Source organism: Oncorhynchus mykiss, chromosome 22 (genome assembly GCF_013265735.2).
Source record: "Oncorhynchus mykiss isolate Arlee chromosome 22, USDA_OmykA_1.1, whole genome shotgun sequence".
Lineage (NCBI taxonomy): Eukaryota > Metazoa > Chordata > Actinopteri > Salmoniformes > Salmonidae > Oncorhynchus > Oncorhynchus mykiss.
The window spans coordinates 8,827,569-8,852,163 of NC_048586.1; the positions used below are offsets into that span (position 1 = coordinate 8,827,569).

Below are 24,595 nucleotides of genomic sequence, written 5' to 3' on the forward strand. Positions count from 1 at the left end.
CCTACCCCGGCCAAACCCGGACGACCCTGGGCCAATTGTGCGTCACCCTATGGGACTCCCAATCACGGCCGGATGTGATGCAGCCTGGCAAAGGGTGGCTACTTTGAAGAACCTAAAATATAAAATATATTTTGATTTGTTTAACACGTTTTTGGTTACTACATGTTTCCATATGTGTTATTTCATAGTGTTGATGTCTTCACTATTTTACGACAATGTAGAAAATAGTAAAAATAAAGAAAAACTGTTGAATGAGAAGGTGTGTCCAAACTGTTGACTGGTTCTGTACATCAGAGTTAAAGCTTAAATTAATGTTAGACGTACAAAGTTCTGAAAATGTCCACTCACACACACTAAAATAAGAGAAAACAAACTAAGCGCCTCTAAAATATAACTTTGATATGATTTGTGCTGAGTCCTGTCCAACAGAGCCCGACACAAAATAAATTCAAACTATAGACGGGGAAATACGCAAACCCCCCTTTTAGTGATGATGTAGATTGTGAACTTTAGTAGTAAATCATTTTTGTTAGAAGAAGAAAAACGTCAAAAAAGTTAAATCAAATTTTTGGTTAGAAGTATTTCAGAAGATGTTCTGAACAGGGAAGAGGAAGATATATACTTTTGAAAAAGGTGACAGAAAGGAAAGAGGGAAAGCTAGGTGGTCCCTCAGGGGTCACAAGGAGCGCAGACCATAGAGTTCAAGATGATCCTGCCTCAGAAAATGGCCGCCCCAGTCCTCCTGTGTGACCCGCTGCGTACACCGACAAAAACATCCAGGGAGTCGCACATCGTTTTTGGAGTACAAGGGAAAAGAGAGAATGAATAATGAAATAAAAACGTAAAATATAAATTCCAACCCTCTTCACAGAGGGTTTCTTTTTGGTGGCAGCAAAAGGATTAAATAATGATAGATGACAGGCAGAAGGACAAGGAGGAAGAGGATGAAGAAGTGGATTGAGCAAATAGCCTAAGGGCAAATCTTAAACAACAGCCCTATTCCCCATGTAGTGTCTTACTATGGCCAAAGCCATCCATATCATACGCAACATTTAACCAAAAGTAGTGCACTAAATAGAGCATAGGGTGTCATTCGAGGCAATTTGAGCCTTCAGCTTCACTGGGCCTTGGAGGCAGTGGTGATGGTGGAGGCGGGCACTGGGACGGTCGCTGTGGTGACCTGGTGGTTGGCTGTGACCTGCAGGGCCCCTCCCCCGGCGGCTCCGGCCGACACCAGGCTGACGGGGTTGCTGGTGAGCAGGGACAGGTTCTGGGGGTTCAGGAAGAGGGGCTGCACCAGGTTGGGGGTGCTGCCGGACGAGGTGTTAGCAAACAGCAGGTTACCACTCCCATCCAGCGAGGTGATGGGGAGAGTGCCACCCGATGCCAGAGCTACAGGGGGAGGAAAGTAGGGACAGAGGGGGTTAGCTAGCTATTTAGCCATCGTCAGTTGGAGGAGAGTTACAGTAACTGTGGATTAATGAGGATGGGTAGTGTAGCTAGCTAGCTGCCGGAGCGGTGAAGAGTTCTGATTACGTCTCAAACACAACGATGTCAGTGACGAGACCAACGTGTGGTGAAGAACAGGAGGACAGGTGCACGAGTGTCAGGTATAGACTAGTTATACAGGTAAATAAATGTAAGGCAGTGGTTTTCACATTTTTTACGGAATAGGTTGGGAACCGCTGCTGTAAGGTACCGAGCAAAGAGAAAAGTACTTATATATATTGAGGTTGGATATACAGTATAAGTTCCAGCTATATAACATGAAAATAGCATATACATACATACATACTGTATACATACAGTACTTTCAGAAAGTATTCAAACCCTTTGACTGTTCAACATTTTTTTGTGTTATAGCCTGAATTTTAAATGTATGAAGTTTCGATTTTGTGTCACTGATCTACACACAATACCCCATAATGTCAAATGTCAAAGTGTAATTATGTTTTTAGAAATGTTTACAAATTAATTAAAAATGAAAAGCTGAAATGTCTTCAAAAGTATTCAACCTTTTGTTATGTAAAGCCTAAATAAGTTCAGGAGTAAAAATGTCCTTAAAAAGTCACATAAGCTGCATGGACTCTGTGTGCAATAATAATGTTTAACAGGATTTTTTAAATGACTACCCCATCCCTGTACCCCACACATACAATTATCTGTAAGGTCCCTCAGTCGAGCAGTGAAATTCACTTCACAATTTCAAGCAGATTCAACCACAAGGAAGCCTGTACAGAATAAAAATATTCAAAAAATGCATCCTGTTTGCAGTAAGGCACTAAAGTAATACTGTCAAAAATGTGGCAAAGAAATGTACTTTCTGTCCTGACTACAAAGCGTTTTGTTTGGGGCAAATCCAACACAACACAATGAGTACCATTCTTCGTATTTTCAAGAATGGTGGTAGCTGTATCTGTCACACCCTGATCAGTTTCACCTGTCCTTGTTATCGTCTCCACCCCCTCCAGGTGTCGCTTGTTATCCCTGGTGTTTATATCATTGTGTTTCCTGTCTCTCTGTGCCTGTTCGTCTTGTATGTTCCAAGTCAACCAGTGTGTTTTTTCCCATGCTCCTGCCTTTTCTATTCTCTTTTACTAGTCCTCCCGGTTTTGACCCTTGCCTGTTTTCTGGACTTGCGTCCGGGTTAGGGAGGGTTTGGCCGGTAGGGATATCCTTGTCTCATCGCGCACTAGCAGTGCAGTGCTAGGGTGCAGTGCACGCTAACCAGGTCGCTAGGTGCACGGCGTTTCCTCCAACACATTGGTGCGGCTGGCTTCCGGGTTGGAGCAACGCTGTGTTAAGAAGCAGTGAGGCTTGGTTGGGTTGTGTTTAGGAGGACGCATGGCTTTCGACCTTCGTCTCTCCCGAGCCCGTATGGGAGTTGTAGCGATGAAACAAGATAGTAACTACTAACAATTGGATACCAAGAAATTGGGGAGAAAATGGGGTTAAAAAAAAGAAAGACTCACAGCTGTAATTGCTGCTGTATTGTACTCCGGGGGTTGAATACTTATATAATCACAATATACAGTGGGGCAAAAAAGTATTTAGTCAGCCACCAATTGTGTAAGTTCTCCCACTTAAAAAGATGAGAGAGGCCTGTAATTTTCATCATAGGTACACTTCAACTATGACAGACCAAATGAGAATAAAAAATCCAGAAAATCACATTGTAGGATTTTTTATGAATTTATTTGCAAATTATGGTGGAAAATAAGTATTTGGTCAATAACAAAAGTTTATCTCAATACTTTGATATATACCCTTTGTTGGCAATGACAGAGATCAAATGTTTTCTGTAAGTCTTCACAAGGTTTTCACACACTGTTGCTGGTATTTTGGCCCATTCCTCCATGCAGATCTCCTCTAGAGCAGTGATGTTTTGCTGCTGTTGCTGGGCAACACAGACTTTCAACTCCCTCCAAAGATTTTCTATGGGGTTGAGATCTGGAGACTGGCTGGGCCACTCCAGGACCTTAAAATGCTTCTTACGAAGCCACTCCTTCATTGCCCGGGCGGTGTGTTTTGGATCATTGTCATGCTGAAAGACCCAATCACGTTTCATCTTCAATGCCCTTGCTGATGGAAGGAGGTTTTCACTCAAAATCTCACTGTTATTGACCAAATACTTATTTTCCACCATAATTTGCGAATAAATTCATTACAAATCCTACAATGTGATTTTCTGGATTTTTTTTTCTCATTTTGTGTCATAGTTGAAGTGTACCTATGATGAAAATTACAGGCCTCTCTCATCTTTAAGTGGGAGAACTTGCACAATTGGTGGCTGACTAAATACTTTTTTGCCCCACTGTACTAGTGTACTATTTTCCATTAAAATATATATATATATATATTTTTTTTTAAATCTTCCACTTTGTATAGATTGATGGCAAAAAAATGACAATTCAATTCATTTTAACAACAAATTTTGTAATAACAAAATGGAAAAAGTCCAGGAATACTTTCTGAAGACACTGCATATGTGTGAGATGCAGAGTAATTAAACAGGTGTACTTGCCGCTCCATAGACCTTGGATGGTGGCCAGGGTGCTGTTGCTCAACATGGCGGGGTTTATAGCCCCTCCAAGCCCACCCGGAGCTAAGCTCAGCAAGGCCCCCCTACACACAGAGACAAGTATTGTCAGACAGACAGAGACACAGTGATTCCAGTAGAGATTACCCTGAATTCCTTATTCCTCCCTCAATCCCTGAGATTATGATGATCATAGCAATGAGCGTTTAACTACAACTATTACTACAATGACTATTCAAAATAGTTTCAACATGGCTTATATCATATTTTAGATATACATGGGCACTGGAAATATCTTCATGTAGTTTGACGTGTGTTGTGATCCTGCTCTGAAACCCTTTCCCGTCCTACTCACCCAGGAGTGAACTGTGAGGATGCCATCAGTCCTGGGTTAAGGCCAGCCATGGAGGCGTAACTAGAACTGGTGGGTAACTGGGCAGCTCCTTGCAGGGCCGCTGACAGCCCCGGTCCAGCCACCATCACCTGACCTGTCCCCAGATTGGTTGCTAGTGACGATGGCGCCTGCATGACCACCGTGTGCTCCTGGGTTCCATCCGTCTCCGCTGCCGTGGCCTGGAGGGCCGTGGGGGAGGGGCTTAGCGAGGTGGAGCTGGTCACCGCGGTAACCATGGGTGCCGTAGAGATGACAGATGCCGTGTTTGTGGTCGCTCCGATCGTCGTGCCTGAGACGGAACCCGGAAGGTGGTGTTTCGTTTTTAAGTGCCAGGAAAGGAAAGGAAGTTATAGAATTATACCTGAATCCTAATTTGAGATTTCTTTCTTCAAATGTGATCCTGTCCCTCCCCTTTCCCCGTTTACCTGTCAAGGTCAGGCCGGAGACGCTGGTGCTGGTGAGAGGCATCACTGGGTTTAAAGTGAGTGTGGTTGGTGTGTTACTGGTCACAAGGCTCGCCGTACTGGCCACCTGCACCAGGGAAGGAGAAGAAAAAGGCTTGAACATGGAATAGAAAAAAATACACTTTACTTGTGTGTGTGTGTAGTGCGTGCTTACACTGTGTATGTGTCCATGCATGCAAGTGCAAGTGTGTGTGGTACATGTACATGCCAGTGTGTTTTGTCAATACCAAGGGGCTATTGGGGGTGAAGATGGTTTTGATGGGGGTGCTGCCTGTCCCTGTGATGCTGTGTCCGCTGCTGGGGGGGTTGATCCGCTTCTCTTTTTGCCGACGGTTACAGAACCACACCCGGATCACCTCCTTCTCCATGTTGAGCTGGTCAGCAATTATGGTGATCTCCTCAGAGGTAGGTTTTTGGTTCTGCTTGAAGAGGGCAAAAGACCAGGTATTCCATTTCAGTATGGGGCAGTTACTTTCAATATGGGGCAGTTCCTTTCAGTATGGGGCAGTTCCTTTCAATATGGGGCAGTTACTTTCAATATGGGGCAGTTACTTTCAATATGGGGCAGTTCCTTTCAATATGGGGCAGTTACTTTCAATATGGGGCAGTTACTTTCAATATGGGGCAGTTACTTTCAATATGGGGCAGTTCCTTTCAATATGGGGCAGTTCCTTTCAGTATGGGGCAGTTACTTTCAATATGGGGCAGTTCCTTTCAATATGGGGCAGTTCCTTTCAGTATGGGGCAGTTCCTTTCAGTATGGGGCAGTTCCTTTCAATATGGGGCAGTTCCTTTCAATATGGGGCAGTTACTTTCAATATGGGGCAGTTCCTTTCAATATGGGGCAGTTCCTTTCAGTATGGGGCAGTTCCTTTCAATATGGGGCAGTTCCTTTCAATATGGGGCAGTTCCTTTCAATATGGGGCAGTTCCTTTCAGTATGGGGCAGTTCCTTTCAATATGGGGCAGTTCCTTTCAGTATGGGGCAGTTCCTTTCAATATGGGGCAGTTCCTTTCAATATGGGGCAGTTCCTTTCAGTATGGGGCAGTTCCTTTCAGTATGGGGCAGTTCCTTTCAATATGGGGCAGTTACTTTCAATATGGGGCAGTTCCTTTCAATATGGGGCAGTTCCTTTCAATATGGGGCAGTTCCTTTCAATATGGGGCAGTTCCTTTCAATATGGGGCAGTTCCTTTCAATATGGGGCAGTTCCTTTCAGTATGGGGCAGTTCCTTTCAATATGGGGCAGTTTCTTTCAATATGGGGCAGTTCCTTTCAATATGGGGCAGTTACTTTCAATATGGGGCAGTTCCTTTCAATATGGGGCAGTTCCTTTCAGCATGGGGCAGTTCCTTTCAATATGGGGCAGTTTCTTTCAATATGGGGCAGTTCCTTTCAATATGGGGCAGTTCCTTTCAATATGGGGCAGTTCCTTTCAATATGGGGCAGTTTCTTTCAATATGGGGCAGTTCCTTTCAATATGGGGCAGTTCCTTTCAATATGGGGCAGTTTCTTTCAATATGGGGCAGTTTCTTTCAATATGGGGCAGTTTCTTTCAATATGGGGCAGTTCCTTTAAATATGGGGCAGTTTCTTTCAATATGGGGCAGTTCCTTTCAATATGGGGCAGTTCCTTTCAATATGGGGCAGTTTCTTTCAATATGGGGCAGTTCCTTTCAATATGGGGCAGTTTCTTTCAATATGGGGCAGTTCCTTTCAATATGGGGCAGTTTCTTTCAATATGGGGCAGTTCCTTTCAATATGGGGCAGTTTCTTTCAGTATGGGGCAGTTCCTTTCAATATGGGGCAGTTTCTTTCAATATGGGGCAGTTCCTTTCAATATGGGGCAGTTTCTTTCAATATGGGGCAGTTCCTTTCAATATGGGGCAGTTCCTTTCAATATGGGGCAGTTCCTTTCAATATGGGGCAGTTTCTTTCAATATGGGGCAGTTCCTTTCAATATGGGGCAGTTTCTTTCAGTATGGGGCAGTTCCTTTCAATATGGGGCAGTTTCTTTCAGTATGGGGCAGTTTCTTTCAATATGGGGCAATTTCTTTCAGTATGGGGCAGTTTCTTTCAATATGGGGCAGTTTCTTTCAGTATGGGGCAGTTCCTTTCAGTATGGGGCAGTTCCTTTCAGTATGGGGCAGTTACTTTCAGTATTGGGCAGTTTCTTTCAGTATGGGGCAGTTTCTTTCAGTATGGGGCAGTTTCTTTCAGTATGGGGCAGTTCCTTTCAGTATGGGGCAGTTCCTTTCAGTATAGGGCAGTTTCTTTCAGCAAGGGGCAGTTATTTTCAGCATGGGGCAGTTATTTTCAGTAGGGCAGTTATTTTCAGCATGGGACAGTTCCTTTCAGCATGGGGCAGTTCCTTTCAATATGGGGCAGTTTCTTTCAGTATGGGGCAGTTTCTTTCAATATGGGGCAGTTTCTTTCAGTATGGGGCAGTTCCTTTCAGTATGGGGCAGTTCCTTTCAGTATGGGGCAGTTCCTTTCAGTATGGGGCAGTTCCTTTCAGTATTGGGCAGTTTCTTTCAGTATGGGGCAGTTTCTTTCAGTATGGGGCAGTTCCTTTCAGTATGGGGCAGTTCCTTTCAGTATAGGGCAGTTTCTTTCAGCATGGGGCAGTTATTTTCAGCATGGGGCAGTTATTTTCAGTAGGGCAGTTATTTTCAGCATGGGGCAGTTCCTTTCAGCATGGGGCAGTTCCTTTCAGTATGGGGCAGTTACTTTCAGCATGGGGCAGTTCCTTTCAGTATGGGGCAGTTCCTTTCAGTATGGGGCAGTTTCTTTCAGCATGGGGCAGTTATTTTCAACATGAGGCAGTTATTTTCAGCATGGGGGAGTTCCTTTCAGCATGGGGCAGTTATTTTTAGCATGGGGCAGTTATTTTCAGTAGGGCAGTTATTTTCAGCATGGGGCAGTTATTTTCAGTAGGGCAGTTTTTTTCAGTATGGGGAAGTTATTTTCAGTAGGGCAGTTATTTTCAGTATGGGGAAGTTATTTTCAGTAGGGCAGTTATTTTTAGTATGGGGAAGTTATTTTCAGTAGGGCAGTTATTTTCAGTATGGGGAAGTTATTTTCAGTAGGGCAGTTATTTTCAGTATGGGGAAGTTATTTTCAGTAGGGCAGTTATTTTCAGTATGGGGAAGTTATTTTCAGTAGGGCAGTTATTTTCAGTATGGGGAAGTTATTTTCAGTAGGGCAGTTATTTTCAGTATGGGGAAGTTATTTTCAGTAGGGCAGTTATTTTCAGTATGGGGAAGTTATTTTCAGTAGGGCAGTTATTTTCAGTATGGGGAAGTTATTTTCAGTAGGGCAGTTATTTTCAGTAGGGCAGTTATTTTCAGTATGGGGAAGTTATTTTCAGTAGGGCAGTTATTTTCAGTAGGGCAGTTATTTTCAGTAGGGCAGTTATTTTCAGTAGGGCAGTTATTTTCAGTAGGGCAGTTTACCAGAGACGCTGAATGAAGTCTTTTCCATTTCATTGATTCCCTTCCTAATGGTTTAAGTGGTAAAATTGGTTGATGAGGTAAATTAGTGAAGACAAGTGAGCGCTAATCTAGACTGTAACACTTCACTCACCTCCAGAAAGCTCTTTTCTAAGGCCACGCGGATGTTGGTCTCGATGCTGGTCCTCTTCTTGCGTCGGCGGTTGAGCCCCTCCATGCCCAGACCGGGGGACCCCAGGCCGCAAGGGCTGGACAGGGCCAGGTCAGACGACAGATTCTCTGCACAAACAGCACCGCGACAAGGGACAGGGACGGAGGTAAAGACCAGGTACTCTGCAGTGCATAATACGGTACACAATAGAGTACAAACACACACAGCTGTCGGTCAGCTCAGAGACATACCTGCATCGTTGAGCCACTTCTCCAGAAGTGGCTTCAGCTTGCACATGTTCTTAAAGCTGAGGTTCAAGGCCTCGAAGCGGGAAATGGTGGTCTGGCTGAAGTCGTTACCATACAGCTTGCCCATGGCCAGACCAACATCCCCCTGGGGGAGACAGAGAGGGTTAGGGAGAGCTCTGCTGTTAACACAAACACACGTATGCACACTCATGCAAGCATACACACACACACACCTTCCTGCAGTTCGCTAATACCCCAAACCACACACACAGAATGTACACACGTACACACACCTTCATACAGCTCCCTCACAACACCAACCATACACCCACCTGTGTGAAGCCCAGTTTAATGCGTCTCTGTTTGAAGGTCTTAGCGAACTGTTCCAGCTCCTCCAGGTCGCTGGGCTCCTCCAGACTGGGTGTGTCCAGGCGTTTGGGCGGGGTCTGACTGTGGGACAGGGGCTGGATGGGCGTGGCTGCTATAGTGTGGGACGGAGTCGCTGGCTACAGGACGGAAGTATGGGGTTAGGGCTGAAAGGAAATGACAAACTAAACATGGTAGTGATAGTTGTAGTTGTAGTGTCTGACCTGTGAGGCAAGGTTGATGCTTGGCTGAGTCTGCAGGAGGTTGGCTTGGCTTTGAGGTAGTTGAGTTAGAAGATTATGGGCTTGCAGGAAACCTGTTGAGAGAATTATGGAGACCATTTAAGAGGTACGAAAGGAGGGTGAGAGCGAGGAAGGGCGAGTGTGTATGTTTGTGCACGTGTGTGTGCGTGCCTGTGTCCATGTGTGTGTGTCCATGTGTGTGTGTGTGAGTGTGTTTAGTACATACTCTGCGTTGTGTACATACTCTGCTGGCCCTGCGGCGTCTGTGAGATGATGAACTGGCCAGGCTGCAGCTGGGTGGCGATGTGGTGGCCAGGTTGAACCAGGACAAACTGGGGCATGGTTAGGTTCTGCTGCTGCAGCTGCTGTAACTGCTGAAAGTCCTCACGCACACACCCGCCGGGAGAAAGGAGCACACATTACTACAGGCACACACAGACACGTATAGTCACACACCACTCATGCTGATGTTGGTCATCTCACACACCCACACTCACGCACGCACACACACAAATACAGGAAGTGAGGAACCCTCGTAACTACAGAGAAGCCAGTATTTATAAGTCTAGTCCTACAGGTAAGGGGGGTACAGGTCTACTAGAAGTGATACTGTAGCTGCTGCCTGCTGGCCTTTATTCTAGCTTCATTCTACAGGTACACTCATTCATACAGCAGAGATCAACAGAGGAGTTTTCATTAAGCTTCCACAGGGAGAAAAGGTTACAACGTACTACAGGTAACAGCATACTTATAATTCATTCAAATAGCAGTGTTATACATGAGTACTACTAGGTAGATTTTACAGGTCCAGTCATTCATATAACAGTGATATAAAGGTGTACTACAGGTAGGTAACTGCTGAAGGTCGCCATCTCATACGGGTATCCCAGCTGGCTTAGCTGGCCTGGGAGATGAGTAGAGACAGAGGGAATCTGAGGGGGAATGATGTGAACATTACAGCTCTGTGTTTCCTGCATATTCAATTGATGACACTGTGGCTGTTATATGTTTTGAGGCAGTATTGGGTTTGACTTCAGGATTTTATTTTACACCCCTTTCTAGAGCAGGTAGCAGGATACTCTGCCCCCTGCAGATTCCGTCTAGCCCTAGTGATGGGGTTGTGTGTGTGTGTGTGTGTGTGTGTGTGTGTGTGTGTCTATACACATTCTCATGTATTTGTGTGTGTGTATCTCTCTTACAGAGGTGATCTGGACGGGCTGGGACAGGGGCAGCTGTGTGATGGGGGTGGCTGCGGAGGCAGAGATGCTGGCCCCCGTGGTGCTGCTCTGCTGGCTGGCTGATTGCTGCTGCATGGCTGCTGCCAAGAGCTGGGCCTGGGCCTGCTGCAACAACATCTGCTGCTGCGCTGGAGACAGGGTCAACTGGAGAGGGAAAGCGAGACGGGGGGGGGGGGGGGGGGGGGGTCAAAGCGAAAGAGACGGGGAGACAGCGAGAGGCGGGGCAGAGAGAAAGAGGGAGATAGAAAGGCAGAGATGGCAGATATTGTGGAGAGAGGGCAGAGTGAAAGGTAGAGGGGGCGCAGAGATTAAGAGAGAGAATAATGTAAATGGAGTGAGCGGTTGGAAGAGAAACAATAGTATGTCAAGACAACTGCCTCTCACCATTCATTTCAAAATGTCAAAGGTCTTTCAAGTTGCAAAGGACTACAAAACTAGCAGTACATGTGATGCAGTGACTGAGTGCCTTAGGGCCCAACAGACGGAGAGAGGAGAGGACTCATGCATTTGGACGGGAGATGCTGTTGGTGTTTGGAGAGGTTTCTCATCGCAGCCACTGGCTGTCTGATCTTTAGGTCACATGACTATCACATGTGAGGGCTTTCTGGCCATGCGACAGAATGATCATGGATGAGTATGACGCCTGGGCTCCCGGTCGCTCACACACAAACCAAAAGATGGTACCAGGGTGATGTTTGTCGTGGGGTTGGCATGATTGCACATGTGCACAAGCCCACACAGGCTACGTCCCAATACTCTTCTCTCAGTTCCTCCCACCAACACTGATCATAGCAGGAATTGGTAGAATGAATAAGGTAGGTAGATCAATTGCCATTCAATCTTTATATCGAATCACCGGTCACTAAGGAGAGGAAACAAGGAAAATAGTATTTGGCCATAACCCCACCCTCTATCTGGGTGTATCTCAATAGTCTCCTTCCGTTCATATGCACTGATCTGAGAACAGCGAAACCAATATACCGACGATACCTCCTGAGCATTTGCTGTTCTTTTAGATCAGTGCAGATGAGGAAGCCATAGAGATCCAGCACATTACAGACAGACAGATGAACCGACAAGCAGGCAGGCAGACAGCATGACACTTACTCCAGCTATCTGTCCCCCAGCCAGCATGAGCTGGGCCTGAGGCAGCACCCCCTGCTGGACGGAGGTCGGAATTGCACCCGAGTCTTCAGACTTGGACTAGGAGCAGAGTACATAGGATAACCTTATATAGAATAACCTTCCCAGATACATGCCATATAGACACAGGCTACTCCTGATAACGACATGTTCCTGTTAAGTCCAGTCTCAGTTCAACTGCATTATTTTACATTGCTCCTGATAACGACATGTTCCTGTTAAGTCCAGTCTCAGTTCAACTGCATTATTTTACATTGCTCCTGATAACGACATGTTCCTGTTAAGTCCAGTCTCAGTTCAACTGCATTATTTTACATTGCTCCTGATAACGACATGTTCCTGTTAAGTCCAGTCTCAGTTCAACTGCATTATTTTACATTGCTCCTGATAACGACATGTTCCTGTTAAGTCCAGTCTCAAGCCGTTGCATTTATCACAAGTCGTCTGTCTGTACATTATGTCGATCTGTTTTTGAATAATGATGTTGACTGATACTTATTGTACTCAGATGCCCTAATTCTTGCAACTATATCTGTCAGAGTCTTGACTAGAGATAAGGAGCAAGACCCATATTTTTACTGTTCAACATTGGAGTGGAGAGGAAGAGGAAAACCATATACACAGCAAGACAAAACACAATCCCACACACACTGCCACATAAACACAAAAACAGGGGTTCAATAATAGGTAGCACACTGAAGGTATTCTCTAAATAGAAAATGATCGACATAAGGAAAGCAGGAGAGGAATGTACTGCAGCCCACAGAGAACAGAGAGAGGAAAGAGGGAGGGGTGAGTGGAGAAGTTCATTTAAAAAACTGTTATGCAGTGCATGTAAATTCTGCAGAGATTTGCATATTCTTCGCCATCTGTTTCCGAGCAACCGCAGAGCAGCTAATTAGCATACAGGGTTGATTAATCTGCCTTGTTGCCAGGCGATACCGAGAGAGCCTGGCTCATTTACATGTACTGTGTGTGTGTGTGTGTGTGTGTGTGTGTGTGTGTGTGTGTGTGTGTGTGTGTGTGTGGTGTGGTGTGGTGTGGTGTGTGTGTGTGTGTGTGTGTGGTGTGTGGTGTGTGTGTGAGAGCTGGGATGGCAAACCGACAATGACGGATATTGCCTTCCTCTTACCGAAACATTTTACCTACGAAGGTAATTTTCTGTGATTTTGCTACACGACATCCTTGTAGATTGTTGTAAAACCAATATTTGGTCAACAGTAATAGCCTATGCATTATGTTGATTCCTCCTATGAAAGTATCTGCCCCATTTCGCTGTCGGATTCTGTGTGAGCGAGCCACTCTCACTCCCTCATCCTACTGTGAAGCACAAGCATATGACAGTTGCTCAAAATGTAATTGCGGGCAACATACAGTTTTCAAAGCAACTACTGTTGTTGTAGTTACGGAGGAGAGTCACAGCTTTCTGGGAGTATATCATGTATTTCTCACCTCTTGAATTCATGGCACAACTTTACAACCAGAGTAGACTGTAGTTAGTATGGTGCGCAAGGCAGAGTGTGCCATTTATATAAATTAGCCTAGACCTAGTCCTGAAAGGTTTTTGTAGGACATTAGCCTACATTCACTGATAGCTTAATCAATTAGCCTACATGGCTATATAGCAACAACATCATATTTCGAGTAAGCAATCCAGCCAAGTGTTTTGAGTTCCCACTTCCTCAGGATGTGAATAATACAGCTTTATAGTCCAATATGCACAAAGATGTCGGCAGATTCTCTGAAGAACCAAAAATAAATCTGATCCTTCTGGATCCTATTTGACAGGTCGCACATCAACATATCAACCATGCATTCCCTGGATATGTTAGATCGAACAGCTGACTTTTTCAATCATGGCTACCATCTCAGTTTTCTTACTTTGCACTGAAAATAAAAAATTATAGTGCCCTGCCGCTAATGTAAAGTAATAAAAATAAAAGTTTCATATTTACTGTTATCGAGTAAAATGGTTAGATTTACGAGTAAAATGGTTAGATTTACGAGTAAAATGGTTAGATTTATGAGTAAAATGGTTAGATTTACGAGTAAAATGGTTAGATTTACGAGTAAAATGGTTAGATTTATGAGTAAAATGGTTAGATTTACGAGTAAAATGGTTAGATTTATGAGTAAAATGGTTAGATTTATGAGTAAAATGGTTAGATTTACGAGTAAAATGGTTAGATTTATCACGATATGGATTTTCTGTCCATATGGTCCGGCTCTAGTGTGTGTGGCTCTGTTCTGTTGGCATGTCTCTGTCCCCTCTCCTCATTTCAACTACACTTCTGCCAGCCTGGGCAAATGCAGAAAATACACCCACAGACACACACACACACAGACACACACTCTCTGGTAAAAGCAGCAACCCTGTGTGTGTTTTGGTCTGAGTGAGTGAGTTACCTGTTGGAGCAGAGCCTGTGCATGTGCATTGGTGATTGCATTTGTGGCCTGCACCGTCTGCCTCTGAAAGTCCAGTCCATTCGTTTGGACTCCTGAGAACAGAAAAGCAATTAAGTCATCAGAAAGAAAAAAAACTTTCACATACACACACACACTTTCACATACACACACACACAAATCGACACGTGTGAACATAATACGCACACAGTAGCCTCTAATTACAGCAACAGCACAACAACCCAATTAACTTTCACTGAACCTCTCTCTCTATTAGGTTTCTCAATCAACACAATAAAAACACACACTCTGTAGGACATTGAAGTGAGCAGAGTGCAGACCCGGGGGGGGTGTTCAGAGGGCACCAAACAGGACCACAGGTTTTTAAACAGAAGACAATTACTTGAGTCTAATAACCAAGGACATTTTCTCTGCCCGTTTGTGACTATTTGAAACCGTTTGTGCCTCCTGAACGACACTCCAGGTGTGGGCAGCCAGAGCAATGCAGCAGCAGGTCACAGCAGGTAACTCACCTGTGTTTCCGTCCCCACTCTGACTCTCCATTGCACATTTACTAGTTTCTGATGGATTACTCATCCTAGAATCTGAAAGAGGCAGACAGACAAAACAGACAGACAGAGAGAGACCTTCACTCAACTGTCATCTAAAAGTAACGCCCCACCATCCCATCCCAAAACAGCGCCTAAAGCCCACATCTTTTAAATATCTGATGTCGTATGCCGCACTTAATACAATAACACTAGACAACTCCCACTCCTTCCAACAGAGTCTGATAATAATGCTTTCTGATGGGCTACACACCCACAACTACCTCTAGCCTACATGCAGAGTATTGTTTCCATACAAAACCAGGTTTAAAAAATTGCGCCAGGTGAAAATTTTACAATTAGAAAACGCCCCATTTAATACAGTGGAAATCAACATCTTCAACAATGGCAATTAGGGGATACACTTTGAAGCATGCCTTTACATGCATAAAAGCCCAGCAGGACAATGTGTCATACCCCTTTGATTTGTTCCCTGACGATCTCTCTCTCTCTCTCACACTCACACACACACATTTGAAATACTTTATTTGAATCTACCAATCAAATTGACAATGAAAAGATCCAAACATTTCAAAAGGTCCCTTTATGCATGGCATGTAAGGGTACAGAAAGCACCTCCCTCTCCAAACAGCTAGGCTGCCCACGACAGCTGAAACAGAGCAGTACCTAGCCAATTGCTTTGCCCTAGTTTTTATCAGGCCCGCAATCTGGAGGACACGCACTGCAAGGCTGTGCCAAATATCAGCGCCACCAGCTTGCACCTCTACCCGAGGATGTCCAAGCCTGCCACCAGGAGCTGGTATTTAAGCACCTTCTCGGCAAATGAGTAGCCCACTTCCAAAATGAGCACCTCTCCCTGGCCTCCCCCCACAACAACAATATCTGGTGTATTTGGTACCCCATCATCATCAACATCACAAACACACAACACATGACTCACCCACTTCTGTTGAACCTGTATTTTCCAGCATGCTTGCAAAAGCTGGTGGCAGGTTCCGCCGGACAGCACACTGCCCCTCCTCTCCCTACTCCCTCTCTTCACTATCCACTGGTCAGTGCAGAGTCCAGTCAAACTACAGCTACACACACAAGACACAGACAGACTGGCACAGTCCACTGAACGCTCCACTGAACAACACTGAGACACAGCCTCAGCACTCCACTTAAGCCAATGGCTTTTAGACTAACAGCTCTCCCTCACTCTCAATCAATCTTTCTCTACCTTTCCTTTCTTCTCAACAGTCTCCCTCCTTTTCCCTCCCTCTCTCCGATGCGTGGCAGGATTGTCGCAACTACTGAAAAAGTTCTCTCTCCCTCTCTTTCTGGAAGAAAACAGAAACAACTAGTGCAGCTGGCTCCTCTCTCTCTCCCTCCACCCACCCCATTCTATAATGGAGTATAATCAGTATTCAGCTGATTAAAGCTGTATGCAAATCAGGCCCTACCTCGTTAGCGATTCAAGGCTTTGAAGTCCTGTAAGCAATTCATTTCACACCGGGCTCTGAAAGCTTTCTGCATCATTTAAAATCCATAAATATGTATCATTTCATTAGCATATTAATTGGATGGCTTTTTGGAGAACAATAAAAAACAGGGGAATATTTTTTTTTTAAGATGTCCGGGCTCAAACTAAGCCCAATTACCGGCAGAATGCAGGCAGCAGAGTAATTAGCTGAGCGAGCCAGGTAAAAAAACGGGGCAAACAACTGCCCAGAATTCAGTGTGAGGCATGTCGGCAGTGGTCTGGGCACGTTGGCGTGGAAAGGTGGCGGGTGCTAATAGAACTAATAGAATGTCTCGGACTGCTGGTCCCAAAGTCCGCCAGGAGTCACAGAGACCAGGCCTGGTTATTAATGAGGGCTTGGAGGTGGGGGGAATAAATAACTCCACCACGAGCCTGTCATTACTACCAGACCCCCTGTGGCTATGGCATTCCACTCTGCACAACTACTGAGACAGAGAGAGAGAAACAGAAATGGGGGGGGGGGGGTACTATCAGCTATGTTTATGAAGCGTGTGAAGATTAGCATATTTAGATTAGCTTTAAATTCCATTAGGCTAGTTGTTCTCATTCAGACGGCTTTTTTCCCATTTCACTCTTTTTAATCTAGTGTAGAAGAACATGCCTTGGAAGTTAATGTAGCGAGCAGGCAGGCGCCGACTGACAGGGTGGGGTGTCAAAGCAATGATAAAATTAAATCTGACTGTTTTGTGGGGTAGACCTCTGAAAAATAGGGTGATGAACGTGTGGTTTTGCCTTGCTCAAAAAATCCTCAATAAAAAACTAAACCGAATTTGTCTCTTTTCTTGGCTCCCTTATCACACTAGTGACCAAGATAAACAGAGACTGAAGAAAGGGCATGACAAAGCAGTAGGGACAGTAATCAACAGTATGGACAGTAATCAACAGTATGGACAGTAATCAACAGTTTGGACAGTAATCAAACAATAGCCTAAAAACAGTGTTTTTGCAGTTGCAGTGTGGGGCATTATTAGACTAGTTTGTAGTACTTTTTCAGCCAAGGAAGCTAACGGCTAATCATTTTCTTCAGAAGGCCGATTTAGGCCAGGTTACGACACTGTCACGCCCTGATCTGTTTCACCTGTCCTTGTGATGGTCTCCACCCCCTCCAGGTGTAACTTATTTTCCCCGGTGGATTTATCCCTGTGTTTCCTGTCTCTCTGTGCCAGTTCGTCTCGTCTGTTTCAAGTCAACCAGCGTGTTTTTCCCGTGCTCCTGCTTTTGCTATTCTCTCTTTTGCTAGTCCTCCTGGTTTTGTCCCTTGCCTGTTTTCTGGACTCTGTACCCACCTGCCTGACCAGTCTGCCTGCCCTGACCTTGAACCTGCCTGCCACTCTGTACCTCCTGGACTCTGATCTGGTTTTGACCTTTTGCCTGTCCATGACTATTCTCTTGTTTACCCCTTTTGGAACTAATACATATCAAACACTCAAACCATCTGCCTCTCGTGTCTGCATCTGGGTCTGGCCCTGAGCCCTTATGGACACTTAAACTCACGTTCTCGAAGCCACAGCAAATGTTTCAACCACTAACTCACCAAGTGTGAATTTGTTGATGGAAAAAAATAAGGTTCCCTCCCATGAAACAAGGACAGAGATACCCCAAAAACAGACACCCCATCTTCCTTCCTTCCAAACCACAACCACCCACTCACTATACCCTCTTAATGCAAAACAAAAAGAGAAAACAGAAGGGTTCAGAGGCAAAGAGAAGTAAGGAGAAAGGCACTTTATTTAAACCACACTTGCTAGGGTGGCTCGCAAAATCCCACTGTGGAGCGAACAATTCATTATGCAAATATATTTTTGCAGAGAATATTTAATAGGTAACTCATTAGCACTTTTTTATGTAAAGGCTGAGTGAATATAGCGGAACAGCTAATGTGAAGGGAGACATTCAAACGTGAGGCATAGCGAGTGTAGAATAATAAGCATATTCAAATTCCACTGACATTTAACTTCACCCATGGTATGTAAGTCACGGCAACACTTCAAACTAAGTTCCCATTAATATCATGTAGCTGAGTTAAGCCTATAGGCCTAAACTAGTTTGTTAATACAGTACTTAGCATGTAACAGTGTGTGCATAAAGCATTTCACTGTTCTACAATTATGGTGACCAAATCTTTCTCCATTTGTCCTATTGATCATGCATGTCTCTCTCCTACTATTATAGACCTTTTAAAACAAGACGTTTTGCCACCAACTTTAACACTTTTTGGCAACTTGCATTTATATCTGAAAGGTATTGCCGGCAACATAGCCTGTACTTTTATTTTCCGCCAACCAACCTAGTCAGTATAAATGTCCCCTATCATCATATAGCGGCTTGGCACGCTTTCAATTATGAACATTCTATTGTTGTTCTCCGACATCAAACTTGTTCTTGTTATTAAGAAAAAGTATAAACCTGGTATAAACACAAAAACGGCAGTCTGCTTGACATTGAAGCAGCCGAGTCCAAATAGCAGCATTACCTGCTACATTTTTTTGCACCAAAAAAAAACATTGTATTTAGGATATGTAAATCTAGCAAGCCAGGCAACTAAAATACACTTTCTATACAATGTTTTGGGTTGTTACAGTTTTTTTAATATTTAGCTAACAGCTATCTAGCTAGCCAGCTCATATACACTGAGTGTACAAAATATTAGGAACACCTTCCTAATATTGAGTTGCACCCCCTTTGCCATAGGAACAGCCTCAATTCGTTGGGGCATGAACTCTAGAAGGTGTCGAAAGTGTTCCACAGGGATGCTGGCCTATGTTGACGCTAATGCTTCCTGCAGTTGTGTCAAGTTGTCTGGATGTCCTTTGGGTGGTGGATCATTCTTGATACACACAGGAAACTTTTGAGTGTGAAAAACCCAGCAGCGCTGCACTTCTTGACACACTCAAAACCGGTGCACCTGGCAACTACTACCATACCCCGTTCAAAGGCACTTAAAATATTTTGCTTTGACCATTCATCCTCTGAATGGCACACATACACAATCTATGTCTCAATTATCTCGAGGCTTACAAATCACTTTAACCTCTCCTCCCCTTCATCTACAATGATTGAAGTGGATTTAACAAGTGACATCAATAAGGGATCATAGCTTTCACCTGGATTCACCTATGTCATGGAAAGAGCATTTTGTATAATCACTGTAATTACCTAGCTACAGACAGGTTATATCACATTATCTAGTGTACAAAGATTTTTGTCCATTACTGGTCGTTACAGGAAAGCCCCATACAAACCACCGCAATAGATTTTTCAACTAATCTGTATGATTTGTTTTATTTTATTTCACCTTCATTTAACCAGGTAGGCCAGTTGAGAACACCTTTATTTAACCAGGTAGGCATGTTGAGAACAAGTTCTCATTTACAACTGCGACCTGGCCAAAATAAAGCAAAGCAGTGCGAAACAAACAACAACAGAGTTACACATGGAATAAAAAAGCGTACAGTCAATAACACAATAGAAAAAAATGAAGTCTATATACAGTGTGTGCAAATGGCGTGAGGAGGTAAGTCAATAAATAGGCCATAGCAGCGAAGTAATTACAATTTAGCAAATTAACACTGGAGTGATCGATGTGCAGATGATGATGAAGTAGAAATACTGGTGTGCAAAAGAGCAGAAAAGTACATTTAAAAATAATATGGGGATGAGGTAGGTAGATTGGAAGGGCTATTTACAGATGGGCTATGTACAGCTGCAACGATCGGTTATCTGCTCAGATAGCTGATGTTTAAAGTTAGTGAGGGAAATATAAGTCTCCAACTTCAGCGATTTTTGCAATTAGTTCCAGTCATTGGCAGCAGAGAACTGGGAGGAAAGGCGGCCAAAGGAGGTGTTGGCTTTGGGGATGACCAGTGAGATACCTGCTGGCAATACCTTTTAAATTATTTGTTAGGCCAGACAAGCTCACAGAACATGACCGCCGAGTGCTGAAGCGCATAAAATTGTCTGTCCTCGGTTGCAACACTCACTACCGAGTTCCAAACTGCCTCTGGAAGCAATGTCAGCACAATAATTGCTTGTGGGGAGCTTTATGAAATGACCGAGCAGCCGCACACAGGCCTAAGATCACCATGCGCAACGCCAAGAGCCGGCTTGACTGGTGTAAAGCTTGCCGCCAATGGACTCTGGAGCAGTGGAAACGCATTCTCTAGAGTGATGAATCACGCTTCGCCATCTGGCAGTCCGACGGACGAATCTGGGTTTGGCAGATGCCAGGAGAACACTACCTGCCCGAACGCATAATGCTAACTGTAAAGTTTTGGCCACATTTTTATTCACCATAACAGGAAAATTAACACATTAGAAGGTAATTATTTACAAAAGATTTACAAGTATGGCAAACTGCTAACTTACTGTTTGTGGATGTGAAGAAATTAAAGCAGTTAATTGCATTCTGTCCTATCTGAGAAATATAGAACTTGATCAACGCTGTTTGCTGCTTCAGGTTAGCATGACAACTGTTGCAGCAACAGGGTCAAAGTTGAATGTCTCTTTGCTCAGTTCCCGCCAAAGTAGTGGCTCTGACTAGAAGGAGTACAGCTTCAACCGGAAGTTAGGAGTTAGGAGAACTTACGCATCAGGTTAGGATAATTAACGTGGCAGGTTAGGAGACTTAGGTTAAGGTTAGGAAAAGGGTTAGAGTTCATTAAAATGCTCTCCTAACCTGCAATGAAATGTAACTTCCGGTCATAGCTGTACTCCCTCTAGTCACAACCCTAAGTAATGGCTATATAAAAGGTGAATGCCTACAAGAAAGAGGTAAAGATGAGCTGTTTGAAAGGGGATCATATAAACATTTCCCAATTGTTTTTAAAGGCAAAATACTGTGAATCCCATGTGAATGGCCTAGCCCAGTGTTAGCAGGGCTACTGGCAAACCGGATTAGGCCTATAGTACATTCCAAAAAATTATACCTGAACAACACTATATATTTTCATTTGTATTTTGCCCCTTTGAGAATCTTTTTGGCCTTCCTCTTGTCCTTGCCTAGGCTACATCCCACACAGCTGTCTGGTCCCTTATCTTACCAGGTTAACTTTACCATGGTAATCTAGTACCAAGCCTACCTACTATCCATCTAGTCACATACTGTATAGTATATGTGCACATGACATACTCGTCTCGAACTCCCACTTTGGAACAGCTTGTCTGTACGTACTTCATGCATACTTTTCAGATGCCTTGCATCTATTACTGAACAAAATGCATTATTCATGAAAACCATGTTTACAACTATGAATATTCATAGACGGAACTCTCGGGATGGAATGGGATGAAAATATAAAACTGTGAGGAAGTGAGGAGGGTGAGTGTGAAAATTAGAAAATAATTTCTCACCACAAAGTAGCTTAGTTCATAATCGACCCAATTTTGTTCTAAAAGCCCCCCACCCCCTTTTTTTTTTACAAAGGACTTACTGAATGCTTCCCACAACATGACAGGAACCCAACAAAATAAGTGAATGCTGTGCTACAGTGACAAGGATAACCTGATTTCACACTTTGCATAAAGCACAAGACACAACACAGCAACATGAATAAGATTATCTTTAATAAGTAACAGGGATGTAGCCTACAACTAAAATATGGACACAAACACACACAAATGCCTAGCCTAAGCAGCAAATAGTTTGCCTGGCTACCCAAACTCCTTACTCCGGCCAAACGCTACGCCACGCCCACGGACGTTAGTTTATAAGTCTGGATCTGAGTACCTCCCCACTGATTTCTAGAACGCATACACACTCTAACTGTTCTGTTTGGTCCCATTAACCGATGGGTTGGGCCAGAGCCATTACACACCTGGATAAAGCAGCGTTTAAAAAATGTGTCATCGGCTTTGATAATCTGATTGGTTAGTGATGATCAAATCGCTGATGACTTTGGTTTGTATAACATAACCAGAAATTACTTCAACAATAGCAGTCTTAGACCGAAGTACAGTATGTAGTGAACATAGGGCAGAGGAAGAATTCAGTTTGAGTCATCAGGCAAGCAAATTGTGTAGTTGTCATATATTTTGGAAAATGTGCTTGCTGGCTAGAATGTTCATAAAAGTTGAAGAAGGGCGACAATATACCTACAATATGACATCACATCAGAGCAAAAAGATATGAACTACTTCAGCAAATCTGTATGTTTGTCTTAAGTGTTTATTATCATGGTGAAAACAGTGTCACGAGAAAAGAAAATGAGTGTCTGTCTGCCCTTTCATCAAACTGAGACCGAAGACATTAATTGGATGTGGGCCTCTCTTGTGCCCCTGGCATGTCACGGAAGTACGCATCACCCCTCCCCGGGAAAAAATGGCACAGGTAGAATGGGCCTCGCCGACATGGATTGTAAAGAAACGGCATTCAAAACTGATGCTGAACACGGGAATCGCTCTCCACAAGAGGTGGGGAAATCTAAGGCATCGTTTTTAAATATCGGAAACGTCCCCAAATTAGGCATTCTACTGAAGTTTTTAATATATTCAGTCTGCGTAAACAAACGCCACCGATACCGACGCACACACAGAACTCAAGACAAGAGGGACTCGGTTGTGTGGGGCGAAACTTCAAAGCTCTCATCCAAACTCAGACTAGCGAATGGCGAGACAATGGCGGCAACTATTTTTTCCCTTTCGACAGTGAATGTTTTTAGTGGATTTATGGCGGCAGGAGCAGCATTTATATAACTGTCATTGCTATATTTGGGGGAATGTGTTCAAATTAAATAATCGAAATAAAATACATTGAAAATCGTTTATTTCTTAAAACACATCCAGGAGGTAGGCAGCACCAATACGTCCTAAACATAAACAATACTAAACAATACTAGTTAGGCTATACATTTCTTAAAGCGTTTAGGCTTTTATCTGCTAAAGAGAGTAGTACTATTGTTGATATCACGCTTCTGGAAAATAAACTAGCTCACGGGCTAGGTGCTGAAAATGGGCATATTGTGGCTGCCACCATGGATGGAAAAAAGATGGGATAGCCTACTGTTAACCTAAAAACATGATCAATAGGCATATAAACTTAGTGGAGACAATAGGCATGGTCTATAACCGTCAAACTAAAGGTTTTGACATATTTTGCGGCGAACGCGAGATAATGTCGAATAGTTAATGGTATATGCTGAACCCCGCATTCTCTATGACTACGTTATTATGCTCGGACAGGCCCACACGAATAACACAAAACAGGCTACAACGTCTGTATCGAGCACAAAGGCTGGGAAGATATAAAAACACGCTGCGGCCCTCCGACATCAAGCAAGTTAGCTTCTCGGCTTTCTATTATGCTACTGTAAATATGATTATAATGTAATATGCACAGCCGCTGGCTGTTGTTGGAAAAATGAATATGCAAACCTCCTCCAATAAGCAGATAGGTTAACGCCACAATAAGCATAAACACAAAGCCGATCTGCCTAGTTTTAGCAGCCAAGCTAGCCATCTTATCAAGCTAGTACAGCTACAGTACAGTATTTGAGCAATATCTGAAAATGGCATGTATAAAAACCACAGACACGTCGCCAATTACTAATAAAATATGCTAAATCGCATTTGTAGACAGGGGTATGAATATGTAGCGGCGTACAGTGCTCTAATCACACAAAGAAGGGAGGCATGTTTTTTGCCTTTAATTTGTCATCGCACTGCAATAGCCCGTTTACCCCTCTGTCAAATATCCGCTAGCTGTGAATTAACTAAAATTACGCGTACAACAGCAACATTGGGCTAACTCATTTTGTTGTCGCGTTTCTTCTGTGCTACATGGGTTGAGAGAAAGAGTGTTTGAATATGAGTATGAATATGTAAAATTCTGTAATGATTACCTGGTCCTGAACTCTCATCTTGACTCGCTGCTCCTCCATCCGCCATTTTGAATATTTAACCCGAAATCCCATCCCTGGTAGGAGGAAAGAGAGAAAACTACACACCCTGCGCGACTCATGTGCAAGTGCACTGTATTTACTTGATAAATACAGTTGGAGAAAGTATGCATAAATTATGTTTTTTTATTTTTATAATTGTATTATGTTTGCATGTGTTTATGTAACCCATGTTAGTAATATTCATATCTTACTATGTTAAATTGGAACTAAATTCATCTTCAAATATCCTTCATGTTGTCTGCTGCAAATACGGTATAATATTTAAGGAATCATTAATGGGGGGCTATTAGGTGTTCTATGGAAAATAATGAACGATGTGGAAGGTATGTTCCACGACGCGTTAGCGTAACTGACCTTCCAGGGAGATGCATTGTTTTCCAGAAAACGCATAGAGCCCCTAGTTGATTTTTCATTTTAGACCATGGCCGTGGGGACCCGTCATTCTGGGCATTTAGCTAAAAAAAAAAT

General features: G+C 43.7%; 1 protein-coding gene across 14 annotated transcripts; it reads right to left on the reverse strand.

Moving 5' to 3' along the window:
• Positions 1–166: 166 nt before the first annotated feature.
• On the reverse strand, positions 167–24,180 carry LOC110501335 (POU domain, class 2, transcription factor 1). 14 transcript variants are annotated; one of them, XM_036958640.1, is made up of 16 exons: positions 24,068–24,180; positions 14,672–14,743; positions 14,142–14,233; positions 11,700–11,795; positions 10,554–10,736; positions 10,200–10,286; positions 9,599–9,728; positions 9,337–9,428; positions 9,079–9,252; positions 8,750–8,891; positions 8,481–8,635; positions 5,125–5,316; positions 4,859–4,964; positions 4,395–4,722; positions 4,025–4,125; positions 167–1,392 (listed from the first exon to the last, which is right to left on the reverse strand). In XM_036958640.1, the coding sequence occupies exons 1-16, from the start codon at positions 24,111–24,113 to the stop codon at positions 1,118–1,120; spliced, it is 2,271 nt and encodes a 756-aa protein (XP_036814535.1). In that variant the 5' UTR covers positions 24,114–24,180; the 3' UTR covers positions 167–1,117. The 14 variants fall into 14 exon arrangements, with proteins under 14 accessions (XP_036814535.1, XP_036814525.1, XP_036814523.1 ...); XM_036958630.1 differs by having other exon boundaries at positions 5,125–5,319; XM_036958628.1 differs by having other exon boundaries at positions 9,581–9,728.
• Positions 24,181–24,595: the final 415 nt, after the last annotated feature.

What these genes read in the sequence shown, in the direction of transcription:
- LOC110501335 (XM_036958627.1), bottom strand. Translation starts at nt 24,113, where the DNA reads ATGGCGGATGGAGGAGCAGCGAGTCAAGATGAGAGTTCAGGACCAG. An exon ending in AGATGAGAGTTCAGGACCAG is followed by an intron (nt 14,744 to 24,067) that starts GTAATCATTACA and finishes TGCCTCTTTCAG; the next exon opens with ATTCTAGGATGAGTAATCCA. An exon ending in TTAAACTGGGCTTCACACAG is followed by an intron (nt 8,892 to 9,078) that starts GTGGGTGTATGG and finishes TGTCTCCCCCAG; the next exon opens with GGGGATGTTGGTCTGGCCAT.